Genomic DNA, 12,609 nt, shown 5'->3' with positions numbered 1-12,609 from the left:
CATCCGTTTGTGGCCCTTTATGCAAGTACTAGTCCCCCTTCATTGGTTTCCGGTGCTTGTGTGTTGGTAGCTTGTTGGTGCTCTCACTAAATACCAGTTAAATTTGTCATTACAGCAGCTAACTGTCTGCTAAACACTTATTCTAACAGTAGTTCTACCTAAGCACTTACAGTTCTTTACATCTTTCAGCAACTTTCGTCAAATAAAATAGTTGTTTTCGAACAGTCAGTGACTGTAGCCAGCCACCCCCCGGTAGTCGGTGCGTGTCGGCCTGAGCCTGAGTTAGCCTCTGGTAGCCGTCCCCCAGCATCTCCTGGGCAGCCAGGAAAGGGTGGCTGGGTGACTGTCCGAAGCAGAAATAGTCGTAAGCTTTCAAAGCCCACAAACCACCACCAGCCCGTTCACGTTTCTAACAGATTTTCCCCACTAAGGGACACACCGGCTGAGAAACTAACGCTGGTTATCGGTAGCTCCATTTTGAGAATTGTGAAGTTAGCGAAGCCGGCAGCCATAGTTAAGTTCATCCCGGAGGCCAGAGCGGGCGACATTGAGTCTTATTTGAAACTGATGGCTAAGGATAAGAATAAATACAATAAGATTGTTATTCACGTCAGCGTTAATGACTCCCGGTTACGCCAATTGGAGGTCACTAAGATTAATGTTGAATCAGTGTGTACATAGCAAAGTCAATATCGGACACCGTAGTTTTCTCTGGACCCCTGCCAAATCTAACCAGTGATGACATGTATAGCCGCATGTCATCATTGGCTGTCGAGGTGGTGTCCAGAGAAGGATGTGGGCTTTGTAGATCACTGGCAGACTTTCTGGGGAAGACCTGGTCTGATTTGGAGGGACGGCATTCATCCCACTTGGGATGGAGCAGCTCTCCTTTCTAGAAATCTGGGCAAGTTTATTAGTGCACCTAATCCTTGACAATCCAGATTTGGGACCAGGAGGAAGAGTCTCAGTCTAACACACTTCTCTGCCCTTCTATTTCAGCAGTTACCTACCCAAAACCCTACGCAGAGTCGCAGTCTAACACACTTCTCTGCTCCTCCATTCCAGGAGTTACCCAGTCAAAATCCCATAGTGACGGTGTCTGCCCCCCGACCGTTGAAATTATTTAAATCAAAGGTAAACAGAAGAGGAGCTGTGCATTAAAACCACAAGTGCAATAGTGCAAAAGAACAGGATAATTAAATGTGGACTCTTAAACATCAGATCTCTCTCTTCTAAAGGTAAATTAATTAATATCAGATTATAATACTGATTTATTTTGTCTTACTGAAACCTGGCTGGGTGATGGAGAATATGTTAGTCTAAATGAATCCACCCCCCCCCCAGTCATATTAATACTCACATTCCTCGAGGTACAGGCCGAGGAGGTGGAGTTGCAGCTATCTTCGATTCTAGTCTACTAATCAGCTCTAAACTTAAACTAAATTAGAACTCATTTGAAAGTCTTGTTCTTAGTCTTCCACACACAAGTTGGAAATCACAGCAACCAGTTCTATTTGTTATAGTGTAGCGAGCACCTGGTCCATATTCTGAATTCTTATCTAAATTTTTCTGAACTTAGTCCTTAAAACTTATTGTAGGGGATTTTAATATTCATGTGGACGATGAGAATGATAGCCATAGTACTGTGTTTATCTCTCTATTAGATTCTATAGGCTTCTCTCAAAGTGTTCATAAACCGACTCACCATTTTAACCACACCCTTGATCTTGTTCTGGTATATGGTGTTGAAATTGAACATTTAATAGTTTTTCTACAGAATCCTTTTTTATCTGACCACTGTTTGATAACTTTTGAGTTTATACTGCTGAACTACGCGCCATTAGGCAAAAACTTCTACACAAGATGTCTATCTGTTAATGCTGTAGCTAGATTTAAGGATGTGATTCCATTAGCTTTTAATTCATTACCAAGTCACAAAGCAACAGAGGACTATGCTTCCATCCCTCCCAAATCGATCATTTTGTTGATAGTGCAGCAGGCTCGCTACGAATGACACTCGACTCTGTTGCCCCTCTACAAAAACAGATAATGAAACCAAGACGGTTAGCTCCATGGTATAACACTGAAACTCGCAAATTGAAGCAAATATTGCGGAAACTTGAGAAGACTTGGCGTTACACCAAACTGGAAAATGTTTGTTTAATTTGGCAAGATATTCTTAAAGCTTCTTTATCAATTTATTTCAGTTATTTCTTCATCTAAACCATCAACCTGCCTCTTAGACCCCATCCCGACTAGGCTACTTAAAGACGTTTTACCCTTATTCAACACTTCTCTACTACATATAACCAATCTGTCTTTATTAACAGGCTGTGTACCACAGTACTTTAAAGTAGCTGTAACCTCTTAAACCTCTTCTGAAAAAGCCGAACCTTGATCCAGATGTTTTAGCCAACTATAGGCCTATACTCAACCTTCCATTTCTCTCTAGGATTCTTGAGAAAGCAGTCGTCAAACAGCTTTGTGACATTCTGCGTAGCAACAGCTTATTTAAGTAATTTCAGTCAGGATTTAATCACAGCAAAGAGACAGCACTTGTGAAAATTACTAATGACCTCCTAATTGCATCAGACAAAAGATTTATCTCTGTACTGGTGTTATTATTATTAGATCTTAGTGCTGCATTTGATACCATTGACCATCATATGCTATTACAGAGACTGGAACATTTAATTGGCATTAAAGGAACTACTTTAAGCTGGTTTAAGTCTTATTTATCAAATTGATCTCAGTTTGTACATGTTAACGATGAATCCTCCACTCACGCCAAAGTTAGTCATGGAGTCCCACAAGGATCTGTGCTTGGTCCAGTCCTGTTTACTTCACGTATGCTTCCTTTAGGCAATGTTATCAGGAAACACTCCACAAACTTTCATTGTTATGCAGATGATATTCAATTACATCTTGAATAAAATTATATATTGATATAATAATCAAGCCAGATGAAACCAATCAGTGATCTAAACGTGCCTTCAGGATATCAAAACCTGGATGACCTGTAATTTTCTAATGTTAAACTCAGATAAAACTGAAATTATTGTTCTGGGGCCCAAGCACTTTCGTGACGCATAATCCAAAGAGATTGTTACTCTGGATGGCATCACCCTGGCCTACCACAGAGTATGGTCTAGACCTGCTCTTTTATGAAAAGCGCTGTGAGATAACTCTTGTTGTGATTTGGAGCTATATAAATAAAATTGAATTGAAGCGTATGCGGGCAGAGATTGGTTACCAGTGGAGAGGGCGGAGGAGTGGTGTGGTATGAGAGAACTTGGGGAGGTCGAAGACAAGTCGAGCTGCTGCGTTCTGAATGAGCTGCAGGGGCCAGATGGGTTATACAGGCAGACCAGCCAGGAGGGAGTTGTAGGAGTCTAGACAAGACATGACTACTGCCTGAACCAGAACCGGAGTTGCATTCTGCGTTAGAAGGGGACTTATCCTTCTGATGTTATGCAGCATGTATCTACACGATCCAGTATTTGCAGCAATGTTGTCAGTGAAGGAGAGTTTGATGTCAAGTGTCACACCCAGGTTTCTAGCAGTCGGGGTGGGGACTACCACAGAGTTGTCAATTTCTGTAGTCAGGTCCTGGGTAGGACAGCCCTTCCTTGGAAGGAAAAGGACCTCAGTCTTGTCAAGGTTGACTCTCAGATGGTGTATGGACATTCATTGCTTTTCAGGCTCCGGAAAGGAGAGAATTAGTTGGGTTTTGTCTGCGTAGCTGTGATAAGAAAAGCTGTGTGAATGACAGACCCAAGAGAGTTGGTGTACAGACAAAAAAGGAGGGGACCCAGGACTGATCCCTGAGGAACCCCAGTTTGGAGTGGGCAAGGTTCTGAGATAGATCCGCTCCAAGTTACCCGGTAGGTTTGGTCTGCCAGGTAAGATGTGAGCAAAGACAGTGCAGAGCCTGAGACAACCAGGTCCCGGACTGGCGAAATGCAGGTCTGGTGGTTCACTGTGTCAAAGGCAGCAGATAGATCCAGAAGGATGACAACGGAGGAGAGACAGGTTGCTCTAGTGATGTGAAGCTGCTCAGTGACAGCAAGAATGGCAGTTTCTTTTTAGTGGCCAGCCTTGATGCCAGACTGGTGGGGATCAAGAAGATTGTTCTGGTGGAGACAAGGAGTCAAGAGTAGAAACATTTTTTTTGAGTATTGGGGTCACTCTTGCCTTCTTGAGGGCATCGGGGAAACAGCCAGTTGATGAGATGGGTGATGAAAGGAAGAAGGTCAGGAGCAATAGACTGGAGAAGGTGAGAAGGGATAGGATTGAGTGGGCAGGAAGTGTGATGGAGAATAAAGAGCACATGCCATCTATCTTTTTTACAAAGTAGTTCCCAGTGATGGAACATGGGTGAAAACATGAGCTAAGCTTGGTTGGTCATTCAACAGATTGTGGGATTTGAAAGGATTCAAAGCCAATACTGAAATGGCCCTCTTCCTCCTAGACAGGTACGTTATATGTTTATCAAAGTTTACTTTATTTCACCATCATCATATTAGTTATTTGTCGTATATCCATAAATGTATAAAATAGATACATTCCCATTGTTATGCATCCAAAAATAAAAAGGTTTTCTTTCACTTGCTTCCAAAATCAAATGCAAGTGCTAGCCAGATCAAGATCTTCACAACACCAGGCAGTGGTGCTGATTGAAACATTACTGCTTGTAGTTGCTTTAATTTTAAGTTACTGTGTAATTTTTAAACGTTTCTGAAACTGTGTCATTTTTCATCTGATGATCATAAATGACCTGTAACAGCATACAACACTAATAGCGAAAAGAACGCTATTGGATATAGCTTTTACTGATGCCTTTACCCAGGTCCGATTTTTCCGACGCCGGTACACGGCACACATTCTGACGGGTCACAGGTTTTGGTGTAACACCGGAAAAGCCCGTGTTATTGTATCCAGCTAGGGATACTCATTTTATTTTAAGTTATCTGTCGTAGTTTTTGCTGATCCTGGGGCAGGACCATCACAGAAAAGAAGGAATGAAACAAATGAACTAAAAGCTAAAAGGGAAAGCAAAAGATGACGGGCAAAACCCTTTCAACAGATGGAGACAATTATGAGATTGTTAATTATTAAAAAACATCCTCGAATTGGCCTTCAGGTATGTCTAGTAAATTCATAAAATAACTTTACAATGCGCGATGCGGTTGTACGTCAGTAGTCGACCTTCCAATAACGCTAACTCTAAAATATCTTTACAGCAAGTGTGGTAAAAACACTACCGCTTTTGTCCAAAGGGGCAACTAGAATCAACCCAAAGTAAAAGTTACATATAGCCATCTAATATTAATATGACACAGTAAGTATATTTTACTTCACAAAGTCAACTAGTGCAGCTTTAAAGCCCAATCCATATTTCTCCGACCATAGTGAATTGCGTGTGTATTCACATCTTTGATTATAGAGTTTAAGCTTTTATATTAAATCTGCATTTTGTGTGTTTCTTTGCTCATTTAGTAGTTTACAAAATTCATTTATTATTCAAGGTGCTGCCCAGTGTTAATTCCTGTATTAGAGTATCTTTCAGTCCAGTTGAGAACCAGGTTTCAATCCTGTGAAACAACCCTTTTCTTTACAGTTGGCTGATGTATTGTGCCTTTTAACAGGTTGTTCATCTCCACTGGCAGTATTGTCAGGCTAACAGTTTAACAGCGACGCCTCTCAGATGTGATTGCAATTATTCCGTATTTCATTGAATGTCAGCACTCCAGGAGAGTTACTTTTAAGTACTGCTCAGTGTGTGTGCGAGTGTGTTTGCGTCCGTGTGTGCCTGTCACCCATGTCTCGTTCCAAATTAGGCTCCAGCAATGAAAGGATATCTCGGTTCCTTCCTGTGATTCTTTGGTAGATGTTAGCCTTAGTTAACAGCCTCACTGATTCGTTTTATTGTCCACATTATCTCAGCTGGTGCCGTGACAGAGATCCTAATCCGGTCACGCATCAGCGGGTTGTCGGCGTCATTAACAAAAACATTAACTCCCAGCAGTTAATCATAGCTATTGACTCAGGCTGACTGATTTGCTACACCTGCATCAATGAGCCTGGTTAATCCTGTGTGCTTAGGGGTGGAGAGAGAGGGGGGGGGAGAGAGGGGGGGAGGAGGGAGGAGAGAGAGAGGGGGGGGGGGGGGGAGAGAGAAGGGAGGGGGAGGGGAGAGAGATGGAGGGCGAGGGAGTAGGAGGAGGGTGGAGATGTCTCAGTTCAAGCTCAGTCACCTGTTAAATGAACGAAACTGACGGTTCTTCTTTTTGCTTCCACCCATTTTTTAAGCGTGAACATTCAGACAACTAATACACCACAGTACACACACAACACACACACACACACACACACACACACACACACCACACACACACACACACACACACACACGTGTGTTCATGAGGCAGTTAAAGGGTGGACCATTTTATCAATACACTGAATATTACACTTTTTGCAAGTAAATAAAGACATTTTCAATACTTCAACATTAGTTTTGAGCTATACTTTTGATCCAGATGATTCATTGTTATGTACACACACACTGAAACACACACACACACACGCACACACACACACACACACACATATGTTAATGTTTGGCAACCGGACAGCTTCTGTGTTAAATTGATAATGAGCAAACAGACAATAAAACTGAAGCACGCTGTTGAGGTTGTGAACAAATACACTCACATTAGGCTTGTGAACACACCAAGGGAAGTACCACGAAGCAACACACACACACACACACACACACACACACACACACACACACACACACAGGGTGCCGAGTGTGGAGTATAAAAGGGGCATCCTTCCCACTCAACAGAGAAGTGCTCTCCTCACTCTCACACACTCCTCTGACACGCTGAACCTCTTTTCTCAAGGTAAGGAAACCACTTTTTCTTTTTTATTATGTGACAGATTAGAGATTTTAGCATTTTATGAGATATTGTGAAAAAAAACAATTCTTCACAATGATACTGGAATTCAAATATGGAAACAATTTTTATAAAAAAATGATTGATGCAAGGGAAAGATGACAAAACGTCTGCATTTATTTAAAATTTTGCCTTGAATTTGTCAATTTGGAACAGCCATATTTATGCAAATACATTCATTAAGGATGATTTCTTCTAAAAGGATTGATAAATTAGAAGTTTTACATAAGAAAAGAGTAAGCATGCCTACTATTTTTCATTTTACTAGGTGAATTTATTTCTAGAGCTGTTTTTGAAAGCAAAGTGGAGATGAGAGATGCTTTCCGTACAGATAATCGGGTCATTTTGATCTGCTGAAATTGGACTCAGGATATCAAGATCCAACCTATCTGCAGCGTGTTGCGCGCACTGCCCCTGGATGACAGTGTGAATATGCTGTTTCTGATTCACGCTCCTGTCTGGTGCAGTCAGAGTCATCATTAACTGGAAAAGAGCAGTTGTCTGGCAGATGGCAGATGGTCTCGGTTGTAGTGGTTGTAGCGTGGAAGACGACTGACACCCAGACTGGACTGCATCTCAAATTCCTAGTTATTAAACTTTCCCTATGTGCTTCTCTCTCCCCTCTCTCTCTTGATTGCTTAAGATGACTGCAGGCTTGTGTGTGTGTGTCGTGCTAGCAGTCTTGTGTACGAGCTGTTTGGGGCTCCCCTTCTCCTCCCAGCCCCTAGACGAGGGCCATCGCTCCATGTCCGCTGCTTCTGAAGGTACACATTCATCCGCAAAGGGGGGGGGAAAGTACTATATCACAGTAAGTATCCATATCTGACATTTGCTCTTGTTCGTGTCTTTCTCGGTGTTGCGTAGCTCTCCTTAAGGATGACACCCACACCTTGGGCGAGCCCCACCTCCAACACAGCCGTTCTGCCCCCCAGCTGAAAGATCTTCCTCTGGCTGAGGAGGACGCAGACTCCCGAGCCAACCTCAGTGAACTGCTGGCAAGACTCATCTCCTCCAGGAAAGGTGTGTGTGAGGACGTACATGTGTATTTGTGTGCGTCTGCATCACTAGATTGCATCTTCCTTGCTGCACCTGCGGAATCTCAAATGAAATAGGGTGTGTGTACAAAGAGAGATTGCTTCATTTTTTAGATACAAGTGCTTTTTCCTGCCATTCTCCTCCCATCGGTCTTGCTAATTACTGGAATCGGCCACAGCCAGCTTTGCAAAATGAATTAGTGGCTTTGAAAAGCTTTTGTGGTTTGAAAGAGCATGTATTAGGGAGCGCAATCATCCGGCCATTCTCCTCATTCCATCTTATTTCCCTTTTTTCTCCTGGTTTGACTCCCAGTTGCTCTTTTTTCTTTCTTCAATGCCAAGAAAACAAGCAGTCAACCCTGTCATAGTTCCTTATGTTCAGCGCTCTGATATCTCAGGCTGTGTGTGTGATCTGACAACACACACACACACACACACACACACACACACACACACACACACACACACACACACAGTCCCTGTCAAAGCCTGAATCTTCTGTTCGGCTTTTAGAAACTGACGTATTTTGTCTCTTTATGGAACAGTTCCTACAGCCTGGAACGTTGGCACACATTGTCCCAGAGCTGTGATCAAAGTTTTTTAAAAAGACACTACTAAACGCTCTGAAGAAAAGTTTTTGGCATCTACAGACACATTTACATCCTCGAGCTGTGAAGTTTATATCGTCCTGTTTCATAATCCTCAGTACAAGAAAAATGCAAAAACAGACTGTTCAATCAGACAGCGAAGTCTATAAAATGCCAAAGGGCACATTGAAAGGAGTATGTAATACCCTAAGGGAACGTGTGCGTGTGTGTTCTGCTCAGTCGTGCGTGTGTGTCTGTGGGTGTCTGTGATGGTGTGCTTGCTGTTCACTTGCATGTTTCGGTGTAGGAGGTGTCGTTGTTGAGCCTTCTGCAGCCGATCTTCTCGGCACACCAGGGAACTGTGTGTGTGCGCGCATGCATGCCAGCGCGCGTGTGTGTGTGTGTGTTTGTGTGTTTGTTGCGTGGGAGGATGTGGGTGGAGTGAAATGAGCATTTCAGCGAACGCTCAATGGATTACCAAACGGATCGCATTCCTGCTTGGAATAAAAAGTTGGAGAGTCACAGGTCACAGAAGAAAATGTTGAATGATTTTAAGGGAATGGACATAAATTAGTTTATGCATACACAGTGATAAATATACAAGCATGGACACACAAAAGGAATGGAAGGTAATAATGTTGTCCTCCTCAAAGCAAATAAATAAAAAAAACAAGTTATGAAAAGTATAATTTGGTGATGAACTCAACTAACTGCCATTTTAGGGCAAAAACGTTTTTAATAGGGATGATATTTTTCATATTGAAAGCATCAATCACACATTTTGGTGCATGACGACATTTAGTGCTTGGTTTGTGAGAGCATGACCCAAAATTGGCCACGTATCCCCTGATGCTTTAGTTATTAAAAATAACACTACTTGATTTGTTGCTGTGTCAGTGTCTCACAGCATAAAAATCGGAATAAAATCCTATTCGCTGTGTTATTGAACCACATTTGCCGGCATCCTGTTTCCACAATAAGAGCGTTCCAAAGTAGCTTCCTCCAGCTGTCTCTAAAAGTAAGACCACAACCCAGTGAAGTTTTGAGCCGCTCTCACACTCTACCGACTCTGAGGATTGCTAATTTCCCACCTGTTTCTCCTCCACCCACTCTTTCTATCACCTCCGCCCCTCCTCATTTTTCCCCACTTCTCCCCCTAGGGTCTGTGCGTAGAAACTCCACGGCAAACAGCAAAGGCAACGGACTGAGTGCCAACCACCGGATAGCAGACAGGGACTACTTGGGGTGGATGGATTTTGGCCGCCGCAGTGCAGAGGAGTATGAATACTCCTCATAAAGGGACCCTGCGTACGGGCACACGGGAAAAGAGAAGAAGAAAAAAAACACGCAAGCTGGCTCCTCACTGTCTCACAATAAGAGTCTATTTATGATGTATTTGTTGTACATTTGTTTGTAAAACTGTAATAATGCAATATACATTTGCCAAATTTTGCAGAAAAGCTCTCACTGTCCATGGTTTGTTTGGTTCCGGTTTTCTCGGGTTTCTTTATCATTTGGGATGGAAAGGATTGGGATGCTGTGAAGGTCTGTTGAGACTTACTGGACTGAATAAAGATTGGAAAAAAATCCCTCTGCATATGAATTATTTCGACTCAATGCATGGTGCTTAAACAAGACCTGTTAACATTCATTGGGTGTCAAAAACCGGAGTGTCTGTGGCACCTCATAACTGCCACATTATTGTAGATTATAATGCATCTTTATGTAGTAGTGTAATGTTATAAACCATGATACATCACAAGTAAAATAAGGGATGACAACGCGTGAATCTAATACTCATAACACATGGATGAACACACACACATTTGGTCTAAAAGGCCTTTTGGTGATAGTGTATAAAGGCAGTGCTCTTCTGAATATATCCAATCATCCTTAAACAACTTGATTTTGTTCCAATATTGTTCAAGATTTATTAAAATCCATGTCAGACAGTTGTTTCTCTTGGAGTTAACAAATCCTTCTCACTTCGTTTCTTTCTTTTCCTCGCTTCTACACTCCACCATCTCAATTCCGAGAGGATGACTGGTGAGAAATTGTTCACATGCAATAGACTGAGGGACACGCAATACATAATTCTTTACAGATAACTCTGTATGGAATAAGACGGATCACAGTTTATCACCGCTGTGTGTCTCAGGAAACGAGACATTCATGTTCCTTCTTTTTTATTTACAGTATGGACACATTTCACATTTTTGGTACTACATAGCCAAGGATATTAGTGTTATTGTGGTGGAAATAAAAAATAATCAAAGTTCCTGGGGTTTTTATTTTTTCTGCAGCTTCCCTCTGAAGGTCTGTCACTTCCTGCTCTAAAATATACATTTCTAGAGAAATTAGTGATTTGGCGATGAAATGTACTGTGTTGAAATGGGCCAAGTAAGATCCTGCGTGAAGAGTCTCTCCTCCACTTCTTATCCCCGGCAAGTTCGAGATGATGAATGTAAAAGGAGAGATGTCTGAAGCTAGAAAAAAAGGTCAGCGAGCAGCCGCACAAAGGAGATGAAAGTCAGTGAATGCATCATTCAGGAATCGGGCTTGAGAATATCTTCAAAAGAATGGCTAGATCATTACGGGCTTTAATGTACGTGTTAAATATTGAAACAGTTTGAAACATTTGGAGAGACCGATGTGCTGAATTATTAAAGCAGGCTCCAAATAAATCCCAATAACTGTTTAGAGTGTCATGAAGACATTTGGGGTTTAATAAGAAAATCTTCTTTTGCAAACTTCTTAAGGCAAAAGCAGTAGAAGAGATTTGATGACTTCCTTTTTGTTAGGATTTTCATGAACACAACTCTGACAAAAGCCAACAGACATGCTGCTGTTCAACCTGTAGAAGGTAGGCCTATTAATCAGGGAAAGAAGAAGAATCCACAGTGGTGGGGAATTGTGATGAAGAGGCCCCAAAATGCCGCTCCTGGCCCCACATGTTCAGTGAAAGTCTCAGATAGACAAAGCAGACGCTGTGAATTATTCAGAGATGGGGTTTTTGATGCCTTGGGGAAAAGAGAGGATTTTCTGTTTGTGTGTGTGTGTGTGTGTGTGTGTGTTGAGCATTGATTCCTCTGGCCTGGACTGAGGTCTCACTTGAATCCGAAATTTACAGACACTTGAGATTCTGAGGGGGGCCATGGGAATTAACTCCAACTTTCTGTTTAAAGATCTGAGGCCGCCTTGAGAGTTCAAGGCTCTGGAAAGGGTTTAAAGGCTTCAGTGGGACTGCCAGTAAATGTCTCCACCCTGTGTGTGTGTGTGAGTGTGTGTCAATGAAGGTCGAAAGGCGAAAGCATGTGTAGCCTACAACGTGGAGCGCCTCTAGCACTCATATATACGTAAGTGCTCTGGTTTTGTGTGCTAATGGGCAAAGCCACACACTCATGAAAGGAACATGAGCTCCAAGAGTGTGGCTGTAATGATGATCCAGCACCCATGACGAGCAGATGGTCTGGTCCTGGATCATCCATGAAAATGGCTCGACACATTTCATTCTCTGTCCTTTTCCTTTAACTTCAGTTTAGCTTTAGTCAATTCAAAGGCATTTTACTGGCATCTTAAACAGAAGAACGTACGGTAAAAGCAGGGACGGAGAGTTCTTATCTTTGATGCTCCTGGACTGTATTCCAAAACCCCATCCATCCAGTCTTACATAATAAAGATTCATCTGGCGACAATCACCATAGCAGCAAATGTTTTACTGATAGTGATGTATGAAACTACACATTTGAAAGATGTTGTAAGACATTTTGAAGACAAGTTATTAACTTTCTTGCCAAAATTATGGTTACTATTCTCTAACATGTTTGCTGGATTTGCACCTCACAGACCAGTAATCACATTTCCGAGCCCCTAAAACAGACATTTGAACCCGTCTGCCCCCATTTTTGGTCTGCGATGCTCTGTAGTCTGGAGACGGGAAACTACAACACTTGTGAGCAAGTCAGTTAGATGGCCTAACATTCTAGCATCTAGCCTCTATTTCTTAGCAACTTCCTAGACTCCACT

At 42.3% G+C, this 12,609-nt stretch overlaps 1 protein-coding gene and 1 pseudogene across 1 annotated transcript; both read left to right on the top strand.

Annotated features, from left to right (window-relative positions):
• The first annotated feature begins 1,863 nt into the window (after positions 1 to 1,863).
• LOC116702004 (uncharacterized) overlaps positions 1,864 to 12,609 on the top strand; it is a 42,069-nt pseudogene continuing 31,323 nt past the window's right edge.
• Positions 6,820 to 10,168, top strand: cckb (cholecystokinin b). Its single transcript, XM_032534987.1, has 4 exons — positions 6,820 to 6,908; positions 7,606 to 7,726; positions 7,827 to 7,982; positions 9,744 to 10,168. Exons 2-4 carry the CDS (start codon positions 7,606 to 7,608, stop codon positions 9,878 to 9,880), a joined length of 414 nt encoding a protein of 137 aa, XP_032390878.1. The 5' UTR covers positions 6,820 to 6,908; the 3' UTR covers positions 9,881 to 10,168.

Source organism: Etheostoma spectabile, chromosome 14 (assembly GCF_008692095.1).
Source record: "Etheostoma spectabile isolate EspeVRDwgs_2016 chromosome 14, UIUC_Espe_1.0, whole genome shotgun sequence".
NCBI lineage: Eukaryota > Metazoa > Chordata > Actinopteri > Perciformes > Percidae > Etheostoma > Etheostoma spectabile.
The sequence above is the reverse complement of the archived record's forward strand: the minus strand, read 5'-3'. Positions and strand labels throughout refer to the sequence as shown.

Bases quoted from the DNA above. Each gene is read 5' to 3' on its own strand.
- cckb (XM_032534987.1), top strand. From the start codon at position 7,606: ATGACTGCAGGCTTGTGTGTGTGTGTCGTGCTAGCAGTCTTGTGTACG. The intron at 7,727-7,826 runs GTACACATTCAT...GGTGTTGCGTAG, and splicing joins CATGTCCGCTGCTTCTGAAG to CTCTCCTTAAGGATGACACC. The intron at 7,983-9,743 runs GTGTGTGTGAGG...TTCTCCCCCTAG, and splicing joins ACTCATCTCCTCCAGGAAAG to GGTCTGTGCGTAGAAACTCC.